Below are 19,974 nucleotides of genomic sequence, written 5' to 3'. Positions count from 1 at the left end.
TCCAGCTCAAGCACACCTGGTGCAAGTAATGAAGCCCTTGATTAGTCACATCAGGAGTGCTTGAGACAACATCTGTTTTGCCTATTTGTGCTGTTGTGAGGGATTCTATACAGGGGGTTGAATAACTTTGAGACAGGAGAAATCATTATAAGTTGCATTTTCAGTTGAATTTGGGGGAAACCACTTGAAGCATTCTGTGTGTTGAACTATTTCAATTGCATTTGTTTGATTTTGTTCACTGCAAACAGCTGAAAGTCTGTAAATTGACAATAAACCTGATTTGCATTGGGGGTTGAATAACTTTGATTGCAACTGTAACTTACAAGGTTTTTCATGCTTTTGGAAAGAGACATGTTTACAGGATGAGCTTTTCGGCTTGTTAACGCAGAATTACGTATCGTTAAGACCTTTTGTCAGTAGCCGAGATCATGGCCCTGATTTTATCGCTCTATTTTCAGATCTTTCAATCCATTTTTCACGATTTTAATAAAGTACACACATTCTTAATTCATTTCGTTGGCCGTACATTCATCACCTCAACCACCTCCTGTAACGATTCACTCATATCTTAAGGACGAAGTCAGTAGGATGACCAAAGAACTGGCGAACTTTGACCCGACGTTCTTTGAGGAGCTCGAAGATCTCAAGTTCAATTACAACGTAGAGGTGAAGAAGAACATCATCCTGGAGGAGCAGCTGAAAAAACTGTCCGAGCGCTTCGGAGTGGAAGTGGACATCCCGACGGAGGGGTCATTGAGTTAACACGGAGAGAAGAGGGAGTCGTAAATGATTCCACGGGCTCTGGTAAACCCAAACCATCGGTGGTGTTTTTATAGTTCCATTATTTTTTGTGTATAAAGTATATTTATGAACAGTGTTTTAACATGATTGTGAAGAGAATGTGATATTTTTGTGGCTACACTCATCATCACTGCCCCAAAATTGTTCCATTGTATCAAAAACAAGATTTTATAAATAATTCAGTTCCATGATTTATTATAACCGCATTCATGCATGTCGCGCATATACAGTATATTACATAGTCACTTTTAGCTAAATACATTAAATCTACATCAATTCTCCCTCTTACAATTCGAGAGCAACTCAACCCACCATTTCAGGCTCGTCATCAGAATCATGTAGTAAAACTACCATGATTACTGCAAGTGCTACTTTACGGCATACACAAGCAGAGGTTCCGTACAGAATTCCACTACTTAGATTTGTCCTGTCAGTAAAGATGAGCATCATTGTAAAGCGGAGGTGAAACAGTTGAGGAGGAGGAATGTTGTGTAACTGATCAGGCTTCGAGCTGGACGTCTCTGATGGAGCTGAAACGGCATCCGGTGAGGCCGGCCAGAGCGGCGAACAGGTTCTTCCACGAGTCCGCTGAAGCGTCAGGGTCTGACGGGAATTGGTCCACGTGAACCACCACAGGCCGGGAGTTTAAGAATGCATCGCCATCGGGCCACTTCAGACCCAAGTGGTGCCGATGAATCTGCAAAGACGGGTAATATCTCACCTCATCAGGAGATCAAATATTAGATCATATGATGTGTAGGTACTGAAATAATAGATTTTTGTATAACTGAAAATTGTACAAAAAAAATGAAATGTTAACATGAGTGACAACGGAGTTGACTGTAGAAATACTCACAGTAATGATATATTGTCAGAATAAAACTCTCTGCGACATGCAGTTAGAGGACAATAATCAACCACAGGATGGTGTGATGAAGCTCAGTTACTGTTAGCACCCTGAAGTTGAGTCTTTTCCTAATAGCAGCATGCTTTATATCAATGATTACGCACAGGTTTATGCGCGGTGTCCACCGTGAACGAATGAGTCGTTACTATAGAAACGAGAGACTGAGGCGGAGAGGTCGAGGACGTTACCTTGACGAGAGCACCGTCGTTACAGTGCCACACTATTCCCTCCACACGGCCCTCGTCGTTCTCCTGAAACCACGAGCGAAGCTGATGGTACTCCACCGCAGGAGCGTTGCGGATGCGCAGGATTCCATGCGGCACCAGAACGTGGAGCGGATTCTTCTTACTGCCCAAACCTGAGATTTAAACCGGTGCTTATTATAAGAGTTACAACTTCTTACAAAACCTTTTTTCCTTCATATTTATTTTAATTTATCTTCCATCCAGACGCACTTGTTAGGGTATGACGATCTGTCCAAAATATCATAACGACACATGACCTGCATCAGAGGGGGGGGGGGGGGGGGGGGGGGGGAAGTAATTCAGTGAGGACAAAGTGATTCTGGGAGCGAAAAAGTGATTCTGCGAGGGGAAAATACAATACAATACAACACTGTAATTTAGGACAAACAAAAACAAATGCTTTTAATGTTCTAATATATTAAAATCAAAATCTCCGTTTAAAAAAATATATATTTTTAATGGTATAAAAAGATACATCTCAGAAATATATTTCCGAAAAGTGTACTGTGTGAGTTGATCACCATTTTGATATTATATCATATATTACCCAGCCTTAATGCTTACGCAAAAAATGTACAATTTGCATCAAAAGGAGTTCATAACGTTACAGAGGATGCAGCAGTAACATTCACCATATGGGTTTCCGTTCACGTTGGTCCCGATGAGCTCCAGCGTTTGCTCCATCAGCTCTGTCAGGGGAACACTGGCGATTTCCAGCAGAGCTTCATCCTCGCCGTTCGGCCTCAGAACAAGAGCGGCTCGGGCGTCGTAGTCCACCACAGACGCGTGCCAGCAGTACTGCTGGTTGGAACTGTCCACTGGAACCCAGCCTTCATAATAATAAAAAACACAAACATATTTCAGTTCAAAATATCGTATAATTAGCCAATTAGGGTTAAAGTTGTGTACACAAGCTTCACTCAAGATTAGCCCCGCCCACTAAATCTAAAATGATAGAGATGCATGTAGACATTCAATTTGAAATTTGTTCTTAAGAAACGTTCTCAGCATTTGCGTACGAATAATATTAAAATAGGCGTGTGGTTGAACACAACCATATACCTGCAACACATGAACCAGTTTCTTAGCTCCACCCACAATTTCATTAATTTGCATATCAGCATTTCCATGAACTGAATCATGTGCACTTAATTATTGCATCACGCTGCCACAGCCACTTGGAAAAGTTGGAAACTTGTTATTTTACGTGTGTTTTCATGCCAAATTCGAGTGTTTCAGAAATCACACTCGGAGAGCGTCCACTTCTGAGTGCTACTCAACGAGGGATGGGTGATATCAATATACCGGTAGAAATTCTCCCCACAATAATAACGATAAAGCCTAGTTGATGACGTATTTCTGTGAGCGACGGTGTGCGACCCATTCGCAGCTCACGTGCAGAGCGATAAGTACGGCAGAAGACAGACGTGAAGCTGAGGAGGAGTTTACCACTAAACGAAGAGCTACCTCTACAATCAGGAACTGGTTTTCTTACAGAAAATCAGTTTTATTTTAAATCAATGTTTGTGTTTGAGGCTCTCATGATCACAGCTATCATTTGTAGCCAAAAACAGTGGTGCATGGTACTATATTTAATATTTATATCGTCACTGATATCGTTATCGCAATAAACACCAGAAAATTTCATGATATAGTTTTAAGTCCATATCGCCCATCCCTAGACTCAACTCTGAATCGACTCACCTGCAGGACATGAATCAAACACACGGCGTGTTTTGGGTTGCTACATTTTTATTTTTTTTGTAAAAGGACAGAGCTGTAGCTCTGCAGAAACACCATGGCTTGTCGTGGAGGTTTGGATAGATGAAATGAAGAAAAATAAATAAATGCTGGATGTGACGCACAATGTTTTTAAACTAGTTATGCATATATCTAATAATCTAACCGTTTATTTAGATCAGGGGTGTCCGATCTTATCCGGAAAGGGCCAGTTATGGGTGCAAGTTTTCATTCCAACCGAGCAGAAGCCACACCTGAGTCTACTGAAAGCCAAGATCAACTGATTAAACCGGTGGAATCAGGTGTGGCTTCTGCTTGGTTGGAATGAAAACCTGCACCCATATCGGCCCCTTCCGGATAAGATTGGACACCCCTAATTTAGCTCCATGTGCTTTGTGTTTAGGAGATTTGTCCCTTGCTAAAGATTACTTTAACATTTACAATCGCAGAATTTCTAAGTAACAAGCAAGAGAGTTTTATGAGGATGTTTTCAGCCCTACACACTCCACAGCCAACTTTTGGGTTGTTGTTTTTTTTTGCTTGTTGGTTCCCTTAATTACATTCGGTGTCTTTAAAAAAATTAAAAAAAAATTTTTTTTTTTAAAGTCACCAGTTATTTATATGTTGCTTTCAGAGGTGGGTTAACATTAGTCTTGTACAGGGCTGTTTACCCGGGATATGTCCGTGTACATCAGGTACCGGATGACCACTCTCATACTGAACTCGACGTGCAGGAATCCAGGATTCAGGTACGGTTCGGAAATCTTCTTCCACATTCCACGTGAAACCTAGAGTTGGGAATCGGGAAACAAAACACGTGTCCTTTACAGCAGAACTGTAACCTGTAACCTAACACTTTACTACTATTAACATAAAGCTGAGTGATGGAGGTTTTAATAAAAAAATATTACCTATACAGGTCTTTTGAAAGTATTGATATTTCTTGAACTTCTTGTTCGCCTGCTTGGTGGGTTTCCGATCCAGGCGAGCCCAGAGGTAGGGTTCTCCTGAAGAACAGATGGAAACAATTAGTTGGCGTTACTTGAAAAGCAAACCTCAGCTATGATCTTCGTGTGTGTCAAGGGTTTAACAGGATTCTGAATTTGTGTACTTTTGAAGCTGTGGTAGGACTTGTTACCCTGACAACAAGCCTGTAACCTCATATTCGACATAAAAAAATAAAATGATTAGAACCGATTGTGATACAGGAAATAACATCTATCCAGCATGCAGATGTGCGGCACCTCTGTACAGAGTGACGTAGCAGCACGTGCCATCCAGCTTTTCTGTGGCGAGTGCACAGTGGATGTCCGACTTGACAGCCAGAGGATTCACCGTATCCGTGGCGACCACCTGAAAGTTCTAAACACATAAACGTGAGGTCACGTAAAAGCTTCATGAGCACGTTGTTCAGTCGTAACCACACAGCGAGACCCTGACCCGTCCTTCATGTTCCTCTAACCGTTATTCCTAAATGTATATTTTTATTCTGTATTTATTTACAGTGTGTTAGATATGAAATAGGAATTTCTTACACTTGTAGTTGTGTAGCCTGTTTGATGAAGTGTACAGTGTGAAGCCTTTGTCCAGCTTGCTAGAAAGGGCTTTGTGATTAGAATTTATTCTCAGCTATCTGTGAGCTCTTGAAGACACCGACACTTCAGCTCTATATCTTCACCTATATTCCTAAATTTTATTATAACATCAGCTGCTGGTGTATTTATTTGAAAATATTCAAGAAATTATATTCTAGATCTGAAATCCGAGGTATGAATATGAAACTGCTGTAAGGGCTGATGTAACTTGTTCACTCTAGTGAGTATGAATAAATTGATCACGTGGAAGGAAGGAAGATTGATGGAAGGAAGGAGGATAGATGGAAGGAAAACAGATTGAAGGAACAATGGAAGGAATACAGATGAATGATGGAAGGAAGGAAGCTGGAGGAATTGGTGGAAGGAGAGAAGATGGGTGGATTGATGGAAGGAGAGAAGATGGATAGATTGATGGAAGGAGAAAGGATGGGTGAACTGGGAGATAGATGGAAGGAAGCTGGATGGATGGATAAATTGATCCCAGAGGGAAATTCCCACAAACAAAAAGTTACAAAAAAAAACAAAGAACAATTTTAAGAAAAGATGCAAAAAGAAGGCATAACCGTCTCTAGATATTGGAGCAATAATACTATAAAATAATATAAATAATAATATTTAACTATTACTACTACTACTCGTTATTGTTAATAATAATAATAATAATAATGTCCAAAATTAGATTAGACAAAGAATAAACTTAATAAATCAATAAACAATACATATAAGGATTGTTTTTTAATCTGTGAAGAAATGTTTAAAGCAGTGAAGATAAAAAGGGTGAAAGATGTTAGTAAAACAATTAACAAATAACAGCTTGAATAATTAAGACAGAATCATGGGCATAACCACGCATTCTTTGGGGGGGGGGGGGGGGGGGTCGTGTCCCCGCCAATATTGAGGAAATTCCAATCTGTCCCCCCAATATACAGTAGAAAATACTTTCTATATGTCCCCCTTTAATGAACCCTGCCAACGGATGTTTTTTCTTCATCTATTCTATTTATTTATGTCTATTCCTTTTTAATATATTTCTGTTTGTTCAGGAAAATCGGTGTGTGCCCCCCCTACAATTGTACACTTGGTTGCGCCCAGAGTCAGCGCAAGTTTGTTGACATTTGTTGATATTTTAGTAGCTCAGTCTGTAAGAAATGGAGACAGCAGCCGAGCGTAGAAAGGTGCAGCAGAACATACGAGCTTTTTTCCAGACAGTAACTAGATACCTAAATAATAGGTAACCTTAGCTTAGTATAGAAGGCATCATACCATGGCTTGGTTTGTTCTTAAGAACGTCAATTAGCGTTTGATATTTGCACACCCACGAAGTAGGCTAGGCCAGTGGTTTTCAAAGTGGGGGCCGCCAGGGGGCCTCAACAATTTGATGTGAAAAATAAATGTATTTTCTCTCTCACTCTCAGACAACCACACACACACACAATCAATTCCTAATGATGTAATTATTAATAATAAAAAAGGGATATATTCAGAAGTCTGTATTTTTAATGTGTTTTAAAGACATCTTGCAAAAGGGGGGCCTCGGTCAAATTTTAATGGCATTTGGGCGGCCTTGCCCTGGAAAAGTTTAGGAACCCCTGGGCTAGGCTAACGTCAGTTCCAGTTTTTGACCATTAACGTTACATTCACTTGCATATCCTCCCGCAGAGTTCGTTGTGAACCCTCACGTTGTGACAGACTGTTATAAATGCGAGTGAAAGTGAGGAAAGGCACAGCATTTCGTTCCTTTACACTACATTTGGGCTAAGGACAACTAAGTGATTTTACAAACATAAGGCTCAGCATAATGCTGAGATGTGCTAGCTTGGCAACGAGAGATATGGAACTAACGTCTGAGTTGTGGCCATATTGTAGAGTCTATTCAGAACTAGTTATGGCAGTTTATCTTCAGAATTAAGAAAAGAAAACTCCAATACGTTTTACATAGCTACCGTTTCAGGTTACCACTATATATTGTTGTACACTTTGTGCACTTATTACATAGCAAGCTAAACAGCATGATGACATTAACATAATAAAATGTAACCAGTTACACAAACAGAATATTCAGTTTATCAAATTAGCTCGCCTCTACTTGGTGTAGTAGGTTTCATGGTAGGTTATGAGCAGAGAATACATCTCCCCACAGGACGTTCATAATACAAACAGAATGATCACGACGTGGCTGCGTCCCAAACCGCACACACCACACTACATGATGTCTATAGCAGTGGTCTAATAGCGCGCTACTTTAAGATACTATCGAGAAGACTAGTGCGCGGTTTGGAACGAGGCCCGCGCTCGTGCCTCCTCACCTGTCCGTCCCGCTTTCTGGACGCTTCCTCTTTCACCTCAGTGAGAAAAACACAGGGGATTTTCTGCTGCACGGAGCCGAGGCGCCTCATGGCTCTTACTCAAACTCCTGCTCCACTTAGTTTCTTCCCTCCACAGAGCGTTCCGCTATTTTAACTGTTTAAAATAACATTAACGCATCTGCAGAGACAGCTGTTCCTCTGCACTGAGCTGAGTGAGAAAGCCGGACTCTCTGCTGCCATCTGCTGAAGCGGAGAGCTAACTGCTCCGACCCACAACTCACCTCACCCCAGGAAGCACAGGAATTCAGTCAGGGGAGAAGTGATTCAGTAGGGGGAGTGATTCAGTAGGGGAAGGAGTGATTCAGTAAGAACAAACAGTGATTTTGGAAAGGAAAAAATATTATTTAATAAGGAGAAAAGGGGATTCAGTAAGGTGAAAAATTATTCGGTGAGGGGGAAAGAAAAAGTGATTCAGTTGGGAAAAAGTGATTCGATAAGGGAACAAAATGAATCCTATGCGCTTCTCATTAATTATTTGTGTCAAAGATTCTCAAATTTTGCACACTTTCATAACAGAGTTTTCTTTATGAACATAATCCAGCTGCTGAAATATTACAACTGTTTATTTATATATGTACCATACAATCCACTGATTTTTTTTGTTATTATGGTTAGATTAAACCGTTTTAATTCCATTCTGAATAACTCCATAGTCTAATATAATAACTCTGATAATTGTTGGACACACCACTGTAAGAAAACTTTTAAAATCACAGACCACTGTTGTATATAAAATATACATGAAATAAACACGAGGGAGACCTAGTATGAGTAATATGTAATCTTATTGAGAATTCACTGGGCTAGTGGACTGTATGAACGGATGTTCACCTAAGACACAACACACAGATAAGCAAGACGCAGGGGGATAACAACACATGTATTTGATTAAGTGGCGAGCCAGCCAGGAGTCAGCAGGTCTCAGAGCGTAGGTGGCGTACGTCTGCACGCAGGCAGAAGGTCAACTAAGACATACACACACACACACACACACACAGGCCTGATGTGTATGCAGAAAACAGAAATTAATCTGTTTCATGGAAAACAAAAAAACAAAAAAAGAAATGTAGAACAAACATAAAATTTACTCATAATGTAGAGATGGTGTGTTTGAAAGTGTCCGTTCTCAACGAAAATCCAGTCAGGAAGCGACAAAGACAAGGTCAAGTTATTTTTAAAGAGTGAACCAAGACAAAATATATTTTGGAGCCGGAACTGCACCAGCGTGATAAGGGTCGCTCAACAGTGCCAACTGATGTACGTAATGGTGTTCTGGGATAGCTAACTCTAAAAATATTGATGTCTGGGTCATCCTGACCCTAAGAAAACTGTATAAATAGAAAAGCTTCAGCTCTGTTTTTTTAGATCGCATTTTGGGGCTTCTCAAACTGTGTGGATCTCGTGTGGTGGAACGGAACGAATAAACCTGGACACTTGCTTCTTCTCACTCACGGCTGGTGTCTTATTTTTCTTGCTCCAATTGAATATGTGAGTATCTGTTTCTATGTTAAGTGTTTTCAGCTAATAGGCAAAATTTGAGCCAGCACCACACCGGACTCCATTCTGAGAGCCACTGATCTACATTAGCGTTTCTTGCTTGAACTGTTTTTCTCCATCATCACCATTTTCATCTTCCCTCCATTTGCTTACAAGGATAAAAGCAGGATTTCTTCTGCCCAGTCCAGTTTATCCCCTAAAGCCCATCGCTCTATGACCTTTGAGGTCACAAATGACAATAAAGAAAAAAATGCAGTCTTCCTCATTAAGCAAAGACCAAAACCCCCATCAACGTGGAGAACACGAGGAGATCATGGCTGGACCTTGTACTGAAGCGAATAACGTATATGAAAAAGGTGGACATGAAGAAATGGAAGCTATGTTGATTCCTGGTCAAGATTTAGATTTAGGAAGCAAGCCTTTTCTGGTATGAGAAAAGGACGAGCTTCGTGAAGGGGAGGTAGAAATCAGAAAAACGATGTCTGTATGTTCTCAGACAGAACTAGAAAAGCTAGACGGAACCCGGTTCACCTCCAAAGAATGTGAGGAACTAAAAGAGCAAGAACACGTGTTGCAATGTGAGGAGGAAGATCAGGGCGATAGGGAGCAACGAAACGAGGCACCAGTGGGAAAAACAGCGCTGACAGAAAGATCTCACAAAAGCCAGACAGGAGCTTCACAATCACATGAATCTGAAGCGCACGTTCATATGACTGAGCAGCAAGAATGTAGTGCTTTGGAGGATGGAGAAACATCTAAAGAAGCAGTGAGGAGAGACGAGGTACTTGACCCTAGCGTGTCCCATCGAGAAAGATAGCACAGTCGGCATCATACCTCCATAGGCTTCCCGCTTGTGTTCGTTTTTCAGTGCTTGGCCCCCCTTTAGCAAACGTATATTTTTGCCATACCTCACTCGGGTAGTGTTACCTGTCCACCGTATTTCATCGCATGGCTTTTAGAAATGTCATTCTCTGCACAGACATCTGGCCGGGGCTCAGCAGGGACACCGACACAGAGGGAGCATGAGTTACAGAAAGAGAACCTCAAGCTCTCCAGCGAGAACCTGGAGCTGCGCTTTCAGTTAGAGCAGGCTAACAAAGACCTGCCACGTCTTAAGGTAGGGCAAAGATCGTTCCCTTAACTCTGTGAATTTCAACTAATTTCTTGATTTTTTCCTCATATTCTCTGTTACACGTTAATCCTTTGAAGAAAAAGATCTTAAAATGAATTCTTTTGGTCAGAATCCTGGATGGCGGTTTTGTTTATTATTTAATAAATACGAATATACTGCATATTATTTACATATTTTCTGGGTCATATATGGCTTTATTAGGGTCAAAGCATTAAGAGTGTGAATTTCGCTTAAATATAAGCAGCAAGTTTTATCTACATGCACCAAATTTGGTAGACATTTGGTTCTCCTTAAGACAAGCATCCTTTTTCTCTGCCTTTTTTTCTATTTTGCACACTTTGACAGGTATCAAACTTTTAAATAGTTCATTTTAAAGCCGCTTCATCAGAGTTATGCATTATCAGTTAACTTCAAAGCGATTCCTTGTGATATTCCGTGTCATAGCGCCACCAATGAGGAGCAGGATGTGATGCTTACAACCTAAACTCCTCCTACAGCAGTGGTCACCAACCTTCTTCCTTGAGATCTACCTTCCTTAGACCTAGCCATTCGTGAAGTGATTGTCCAGTTGGAGACGGGTGAGAAGCCATGCCCATCTGTTAGAATGGAACTCCCCGAACTACCATTGCTGTTAAGAGAGTGGAATAGACTGGAATTGCGAGACAAACTTTTGTTCAGAAGACGCCAAGACAATGAACATCCCACATTCCAGCTGGTGTTACCTGAGAGGTTGCGCCCTGTGGTGTTGGAGAGTCTACATGACCGTATGGGACACATGGTGTTGAACGAACCATTAATCTTGTACATTCCAGGTTCTATTGGCCTAAGGTGGCGGCAGATGTTGAGAAAAAAGTGAAGACCTGGAATAGATGTGTTCAACGGAAGGCTTTGCCTGAGAAATCTGCCCTCTGGTCAACATCAAGGTTACCAGGCCCCTAGAGCTTGTTTGTATGGATTTCCTGTCCATTGAACCTGGGTTGTTGTTTTTTTTGCTTGTTGGTTCCCTTAATTACATTCGGTATCTTTAAAAAAAAATTTAAAAAAGGAAAGGAAAGGAAAAATATTATTTTATAAGGAGAAAAGGGGATTCAGTAAGTAAAAAAAATGATTTGGTAAGGAAAAAAGTAGTTTAGTTAGGAAATAGTGATTCAGTAAGGATAGAACTAATTCATTAAGGAAAAAGTGATTCAATAAAGACAAAGTTATTCAGTATAAAGTGATTTGGTAAGGAAAAAAGTGATTTAGTTAGGATAAAAGTGATTCAGTAAGGATAAAGTGATTCAGCAAGTAAAAAAGTGATTCAGTAAGGAAAAAAGTGATTCAGTAAGGATAAAAGTAATTCATTAAGTAAAAGGAGTGATTCAGTTAAGAAAAAGGATTTAGTAAAGGGGGAAGTGTTTTTATAGTAAACTCATTATGTGATTTGTGTAAATATTTTTAGCAGTAGGAACTGACACCGATACATGGAGAGTTTTAAACACAAACATGAAATTGTCCTTTAATTTTCCACAGATATGTTCATCTCAGTCTCAGTTATCTGTTCATGATCTCACCATCAGATCAATAATTACTGGTTCAGTGGATTCTGAAAAGCAGTCAGTAGCACGGTTCACTTTGCTTTAAGACGTCGCAAGCTGCAGAGAAGAAAGCATCATTTTTGTGTTCACAAACACTGAGCGTGTAAAACGTGTAAAACGTGACAGTTGTGCATGAGTAATATCAGATCCAAACCTGTGAGTGCAAAATATCATATGACTTTTAGAGACGCTCTGAAGCTCCAAAATTATATCTGGAAAGTTAATGCTTTGTATTTACACAGGAGGATTTTGTCATTCAGCATGTAGCAGTGTGACCTTTCAGTCTCTAACAGGGTCTCCAGCACACCAGCGGCCGTCTACTTGAGCTCTGCGTCAGGTTTCATGCTGAATGGCTCGAGGCGTTCGCTCTCGGGCAGCAGGTTGTTGAGGCGTTCCATCAGAGGCATGGTCTGGTCAATGCCCATCTGAATCCGCCGCAGGATCATGGACATCTCGTTCACCTTCTGGATCTGCTCGGCATATTTGGCGTAGCGTTTCTGCCTGTCCTGCATGATGCTGAAGAGCGCCTCCACCGACAGGTCCATCTGAAATACAGCACGCACGCACACACAGAAACAAACAGTGTCCTTAAGCATTAAAATCAGAACTGTTGAATACTCAAATCTGATTGGTCATATGGTGTGTGTTATTATTTTTGTATAACAGCACGACTCAGACAGCAGCTCCAGCTGTAACCTAATGACAGGTTTGTATTACTGCACTCGTTCTGATATGTTACTGTTTCTATAGTAGCTTCGATAGTAACAGAGAGAAAGAAAGAGTGACAGATATAGAAAGACAAAGAGAGAGAGCGAGAAAGACATACTGGAAATAAAACAAAAAAACAGACACAGAGAGAGAGGCAGAGAGAGAGAGAGTGAGATTCAGAAATTGAGAGACAGATAGAGAAAGACAGAGACAGACAGAAAGAGAGGGAGACAGAGAGAGCAAGAGACAAACAGAAAGCGAGACAGGGAGAGAGAGATAGGCAGAAAGAGTGAGACAGAAGGAGAGAGTGAGAGACAGAAAGAGAGTGTGAGAAAGAAAGGCAGAAAGACAGAGTGAGGGAGAGACGGACAGAAAGAGTGAGTGAGAGAGAGCGAGGCAGAAAGAAAGAGACAGAGAGAGAGACAGGCAGAAACAGAAATAGAAATTGAGAGAGAGAGAAAGAGAGAGAGACTGTCGGTCCCTTGGGCAAGGCCCTCAACCCTCAATTGCTCAGTTGTATAAATGTAAGTCGCTCTGGATAAGGGCATCTGCCAATTGCCATAAAATATAAAAATATAAATAAATATATGAATCAGTAATTGAACCAATTCTGCTGTATGGTTCTGTGGTCTGGTGGCCAGTCACAAACCAAAACTTTACACAGTGGGACAAAAATCCTGCTGAAGCTATGCACACACAATTCTGCAAATCCTACAAGTACACCTAAACACTATAAACAATGGCTGCAGAGCCGAATTAGGCCGATTCCCTCTACTGCGCAAAATTCAGAAAAGATCCATTAAATACTGGCTCCACCTTAAACACAGTGACCTCCAGACCTGCCACTACAAAGACTTGCGATGCCAAGAGCCGAGCCAAGAGAAGAGTCTCCTCATCCGGCTGGTCCTGAACCTCAGCTCACTAACACACACTAACACGGGTCTACAGCAGGAGCAGCTGGACTCAAGACCAATCAGACCTCACCAAATTATAACTCTACAGAGACAAAACTACATCACACACTGGAACACACAATCACAAGCAGAAAGTAAAATGCAGTGCTGTCTGCCCCTGAATCGACAGTACATTGTAACTGACTACCTGAGCACAGTGACTGAACACCGACACAGAACCACGCTGACAAACTACAGACTCTCTCACTCACACAAACACACACACACACACACACACACACACACACACACACAAACACTGGCCAGAGACAGGCCGCTATGACCGATCATGGCTCCCTACAGAGCAGAGAGAGTGCACACGGCAACCCAGTGGAAACAGAGCTGCACTTTCTAACTGAGTAACAAATTCAAACACTTACGTGAAATATATTTTACAAAATTTCAATCCACACTCCCCGAGTTCTCCCTCGTGCCCAACACCGACACACCAACAGACACAGCGACACATCGACACACACAACAACACAACAACACATCGACAGACACACACACTGACACACACACACCGACAGACACACACACCGACAGACACACACACCGACAGACAGACAGACTGACACACAGACAGATACGCCGACAGGCTGACACGCCGACCGACAGACCGACACACACACAGACACACAGAAAGAGACAGAGAGAGAGAGAGGGTGGCGAGGGAACGATTGTGGTCACATCTGTATATTTTGACGAACCTCTTTGATCCTCTTGACGAGAGCGTTCTGGTCGAAGGCCACGGCCTCGGCACACTGATGCAGGTGGTCCTGGTAGCGCACACACAACTGCAGCACTTGCACAGAGTCCAGCTTCTCCACAGACACCGTGCTGGGGGATGTCTGTCCGCTCAGGACGCCTAAACCCAAGAGAGAGGGAGTGAGAAAGAGTGAGAGAGTGAGAGAGAGAGAGAGAGTGAGACAGAGAAAGAGAGTGAGAGAGAGAGCGAGAGATAGGGATGGAGACAGAGAGTGAGCGAGTGAGAGACAGACAGGCATCGATTCATGTCTGAAGAGAACACGTGTTGTGATTGGTCTACCTCTTACAGCACGTATAGGAAAGGAAACGCCCACTACCATATCCGAGTTTCAGCTCAGTAATAATGTCGTCGGTTTTCCCGTATCAATTTGAGTCCGATAGTGATACATCAGATCAACCCAAACCACCATCGCAAGCACGACGAGAACAGGACGTTTCTCAGTGGTAAGTTTATATGTAGTTTTTTGACAATAACGTGAGTTAGCCGGTTAGCAGAGGCTAACAGCTAACAGGCTAACAGCTGTGCACTGGTTGTACATGTATACAACCCAAAACTATGTATTTGGAACACTTGGTAGAAAATATATACATAAATAATTATCTTTAATGAATAACTGTTTCACAAATCCACCGCTGACTTCAGCTAGATTTGAGAAGCAGCCGTTAGTGAAATGACGGGAACACAAACGAAGGTCGGAGTTGTTGTAAAACTGCTGTGGTATCATTTTAAAATGAATTCTAACCACTGACGCTTCACATCCTCATCCTTTGGAAGTCCATATAAAGTGGTATTGCTTTTGCAGCGCAAAAAACAACGTCTTCTAGACAGAAACCGAACTCTTTTAGGAAGCAACCTCAACTGTAGTGTTTGAGGGCGGGTCAAACACTGGGGTGCACGTTGATTGCGAGCAGCCAATGGAGACCAGAGGCGGGGTTTTTGTTACAAACCTACATAGATTAGAACAGGAAGTAAGTGTGGAATTACTGAAATCTCGGTTCAGCTGTTCAGAATCGGTTCCTTCTTTTGGGAGTCAATAGCTCCATTTGTCGTGCACTTTGCTTTTTGAAACTTTGCAGACTTTTTACATTCACAAACAGCTCTATAACACACTACATGAAAGGTAATATTTGGAAAACCATAATAAGTGCACTTTAATGAGCTCGTTCTAATATGTTATCATTTCTATTGTAACAGCTCACCCAAGGACTTGTGTGTGTGAGGTTTTGTTTATTGATGGAAGGAGTCTCCAGTGTCAGCGATAAGTAAGGGAACAACTCTTTATAACTTACTATAGCTCTTTATAGTGAGATCTTACTATAATTTTAAATAAAAACTATAAATGTACGTCTTTTTAATTTTTAATGAAAAATAAATTTAATTGTTGATCATTTACTGTGGTATATGTGGAATAAAAGACTTCTGGGCGTGATGTATTCTAAATAGTGCTCGAATTCAGACATGGCAATTGTCGGGTTCTTAAAGAGGAACAAACTGAAGAACAATTAAGGGTACTAGATGGCATGGATGGAATCTTTTTTTTTTGTAGGACGGACAGATCGGTGGTGAAACAGTGTGGCTGCAGTCGAACACTCTTACCCTTCAGCAGAGGTTGAAACGTGGGAATCTCCTGAAGCTTGATGACATCAGGGTCGTTGTGGATGTTCCGTAACGACTGCGTTCCTTGAGCGACCACCACAATGTCGTCCATTTTTGCTCTGTGCTTCGCTGGCGAGGGCACGACTAATGGTAAAAACAAGCAAACAAAAAAAAAAACAATATTTACAAGGACTAGTTAGTGAATCATGACATGACGACACACTGGATTATGTGCTCATGAGGCAAATTTGCCTTGTGTTGTCGGAAATGTGCTCCGAATTGTTCAGGGGTCCATAATGTCACAAAAAGGAGACCACAGAATGATGATTAAGAGTCAGCCACAATCAGAAGTTTTACCACAGTGAAGTACGATGACTGTCAAAGGGTCAACGTACTCGCATTTACAAAGCGACTGAGAAGATGGGTAAGAACCCCTTGTCAAATATCTTCTTTTTTTTTTTTTTTTTTTTTTAAAAAGCAAAGGCACATGTAGGTGTAGGTGAGGTACATCTCTGTGGCATTTTATTCGAAAAACTCTTTATGTATTGTCTGCTAATCCTCTATATACCATTAATATACCATTAATATATACCATTAATATACCATTAATATATATATAAAATATACCTCTATATACCATTAATTACCTAACAGCTGAGTCCAAACACAACAACCAAATGAAAGCTTTTTGCTTTATGCTTTGGATTGTTGTCTCGCTACAGGGCCACTGTTAGGTTTTTTTTTAATAAGGATTAACCATGGATTGAAAATGAGGGCAGATTTTAATATTGCAAATCCACAAATTGTGCATCTTGAGCTGTACAGGTTCAAATATACAAATATAATAATGTTCCAACCACTTAATTTTTTTGGCAGGAGCATCTCTAGGGAAAAAAAGTTGATTTACTTTGAGAATTCGTGAGCAAATCCAGTGACTCCAGGATGTCTTATGTAAAAAAAAAATAAATAAATAAAAAAAATAAAATAAATATTACTCTGGCACTTTGCTTCTTCTGGAACTCAGTTAACAGATCTTGTACGGTAGCACTACTTGTATTGTTCTCTGCTTGATATATCGCTTTGCTTGTATTTTCTCATTTGTAAGTCGCTTTGGATAAAAGCATCTGCTAAATGAATAAATGTAATATAAATGTAATATATTATAATATTATAAACCATCTCCATGTTTAGCTTCCTGTAGCCACAATGGTCTAATTCAAATGATTTCTCTGTATCTGTCATTTTAGCATACAATAGTGGCTACAAACTGCTACACTTTATTAAATAAATAAATAACCACCACATCACCTCAGCGTCTACATATCCTGGTGTGTGAAAATAACAAATTCTATTTGTTGGTAAATACATACTGTAAAAAGTTATTCAAACTTCTGCTCTCCGCTGTACAGGAAAGCCAAGAAGCGTTACCTGAGAAACACTGATGTGGAATCCTACCTGAAGCACTGTAGTCCGAATGCTTATGCTCAGCATCGCCACTCTGTTCAGCTCCCATCGTGTCCAGCTGTTTCCTGTATTTAAACAAAACAAAACAAAACAAAAAAACAGCCATCAATCAATCATCATCAATACTCTCATTCAAAGTGAGAAACTCCGACCATGGATGATGAAACTACTCGGTCAGCAAATCGGGTTCTGTGTATCGCTGGACAACTGATTAAGTCTCATAACTCTAAACACTCTGCATGGATTGTATTCTGCCTTAACAACTGAGTAACAAATTCACTATTCCCGGCTTTTTAAACATTTCTCAAACATCACATGATCATATATTTCTAAAGCCATGAGCCGACTACTTAGCATCATACAGTTTTATCTAATTCCTCACAAATCTAAACAGATGTGAGCATGAGAATGAGACCTAACAGCCATCACTGTAACACCCCTCTACTGTGTTCACTTTGTGTTTGGTTTATCATCAGGAGCCAAAATTCAGGGCTAATTATGATACTTTTATCACCTCTGTGATTTCAGGTATATTTTGTGTGTAATTGAACACATTAAAGACAGAACATTTTAAGTAAAATAAGCTGACATGCCAGAACTAATAAAAGAATAACTTACCGTATCTATGTTCTTTAATGTTTATGTCCTTTTAGCTTTAGTTGCAAGTCCGATTAAACACAAACGCTACCTAGCTTTAGCCCGGTCTATTTCATTATTATTGTTGTTTTTTATTTAAGGCTAATTAACCTCACTGGAGGCATTTTGAATCTATAAATACATTCGCTGTTGTGCAAATTATATAAAATGATTATTTAATCCTATAACCAATCAAGTTTCGTAAGTGTTTTGGAAAGAGGTCGCTAGCATCTTCCCTGGTCGGATGACAAGCGGCGCAGAATGATGACGAAGGCGGTTTACGTATGACGCAAGCACACGTCGACGAAGAGTTTTGTAATGAGCTGTTAGACTTACGAAAAGGTCAATTTACAAGAAGTAGTATAGTATAGTATAGTATAGTATAGTATAGTATGTGGCACGACATATGTATTTAAAGTGCATCTGATGACACCAAACCATAGAACAGGCCTTATCATGTTTATCTGATTACCCCTAATTAAAAAACCTGACCTCGATCCCTGTCAATTGTCCAGCTATAGGCCAATATCAAATCTCCCGTTTTTCTCCAAGATATTAGAAAAGGTTGTAACACAGCAGTTATGCTTGTACCTACATAGGAATAAGATTCTTGAACTTTAGCAGTCAGGATTTAGGCCTCATCATAGTTAAAGTAGTAAATGACCTAGTACTGGCCTCTGATCAGGGTTGTGTCTCCTTGCTTGTGTTACTTGACCTTAGTGCAGCTTTTGATACTATTGATCATTCTATTCTCCTTGATAGTCTAGAAACTGGCATTAAGGGAACAGCCCTCTCCTGGTTCCGGTCTGATTTGACCAATCGCTATCAGTTCGTAGATGTAATTGGTGACTTCTCCACGCATACCGAGGTTAAATTTGGTATTCCACAAGCTTCTGTTTCAGGCCCACTGCTTTTTACTTTATATATGCTACGTCTGGGTCAAATTATTTGTAAACATGGAATTAGCTTCCACTGTTATGCTGATGATACACAGTTGTATGTTTCTGCAAAAGCCAGATGACACACATCAGACATCATCTTAATAAAGTTGAGGAATGTGTAAAGGACATTAGACATTGGATGCTTATTAACTTCCTTTTACTTAATTCTGACAAGACAGAAGTACTTGTACTAGGACCACATGTGATAGAAGTAAGCTTTCTGATTACATAGTAACTCTAGATGGCTTTTCTGTTTCATCATGTACAGCAGTAAAAAACCTTGGTGTGATTATTACTCCAATCTTTCATTTAACACTCATGTAGATAATATTACTAGGATAGCCTTCTTTCATCTCAGAAATATTGCTAAGATAAGAAATATATTGTCATTACATGATGCAGAAATATTAGTTCATGCTTTCGTCACCTCTGGGCTGGATTATTGTAATGCCTTACTGTCTGGATGTTACAGTAGGTGCATAAACAAACTCCAGTTAGTCCAGAATGCATCTGCAAGAGTCCTTACTAGAACCAGAAAGTATGACCACATCACCCCTATCTTATCCACACTGCATTGACTCCCAGTAAAATATCGTATTGATTATAAAATACTACTACTGACCTAGCACTGAATGGACTAGTGCCACAGTACCTAAGCGAACTTTTGGTCTTCTATGATCTGCCATCATGTTAAAACCATAATGAACTTTCTTTTACTTTCACACTATCCGTTATTATTCAGAAGAGTACCCCTTCTGAATCTGGTTCCTTTCAAGGTTTCTTCCTCATTTCATCTTAGGGAGTTTTTCCTTGCCACCGTTGGCACCAGCTTGCTCAATAGGCATAGATTCACACATTTAAATCTTTATCCTGTGTTTATATGTTTCTGTAAAACTGCTTTGAGACTATGTCCATTGTTAAAAGCGCTATACAAATACAATTGAATTGAATTGAATTGAATATTTACATTTACATTAATATTAAAGTTTAAGCATTTTGGTTTAAATATGAGCTACAATTTGATATTACAGTGGAACCTATAAT

General features: G+C 40.4%; 3 protein-coding genes across 4 annotated transcripts in view; 1 reads left to right on the top strand and 2 right to left on the bottom strand.

Moving 5' to 3' along the window:
* cep290 (centrosomal protein 290) overlaps nt 1-2,228 on the top strand; it is a 44,541-nt gene extending 42,313 nt beyond the window's left edge. For both annotated transcript variants that reach the window (XM_017474618.3, XM_053682103.1), the window contains one exon: nt 574-2,228. In XM_017474618.3, coding sequence (XP_017330107.1) covers nt 574-762 — 189 coding nt within the window. In that variant the 3' untranslated portion in view covers nt 763-2,228. The remainder of the gene's footprint in view (nt 1-573) is intronic.
* Nucleotides 984-7,722, bottom strand: c8h12orf29 (chromosome 8 C12orf29 homolog). The gene is given in 7 exon segments (NM_001200373.1): nt 984-1,498; nt 1,897-2,066; nt 2,586-2,783; nt 4,365-4,481; nt 4,605-4,700; nt 4,938-5,055; nt 7,595-7,722. Coding segments are annotated over 7 exon segments (987 nt in total). The 5' UTR covers nt 7,685-7,722; the 3' UTR covers nt 984-1,300.
* Nucleotides 7,723-11,751: 4,029 nt separating this feature from the next.
* Nucleotides 11,752-18,264, bottom strand: borcs5 (BLOC-1 related complex subunit 5). Its single transcript, XM_017474471.3, has 5 exons — nt 17,972-18,264; nt 17,345-17,418; nt 15,890-16,033; nt 14,235-14,392; nt 11,752-12,405 (listed from the first exon to the last, which is right to left on the bottom strand). Exons 2-5 carry the CDS (start codon nt 17,400-17,402, stop codon nt 12,178-12,180), a joined length of 588 nt encoding a protein of 195 aa, XP_017329960.1. The 5' UTR covers nt 17,403-17,418; nt 17,972-18,264; the 3' UTR covers nt 11,752-12,177.
* Between the last annotated feature and the right edge of the window lie 1,710 nt (nt 18,265-19,974).

This window comes from Ictalurus punctatus, chromosome 8, assembly GCF_001660625.3.
Source record: "Ictalurus punctatus breed USDA103 chromosome 8, Coco_2.0, whole genome shotgun sequence".
NCBI classification, from domain to species: domain Eukaryota; kingdom Metazoa; phylum Chordata; class Actinopteri; order Siluriformes; family Ictaluridae; genus Ictalurus; species Ictalurus punctatus.
This window is presented reverse-complemented; position numbering and strand designations above follow the sequence as displayed.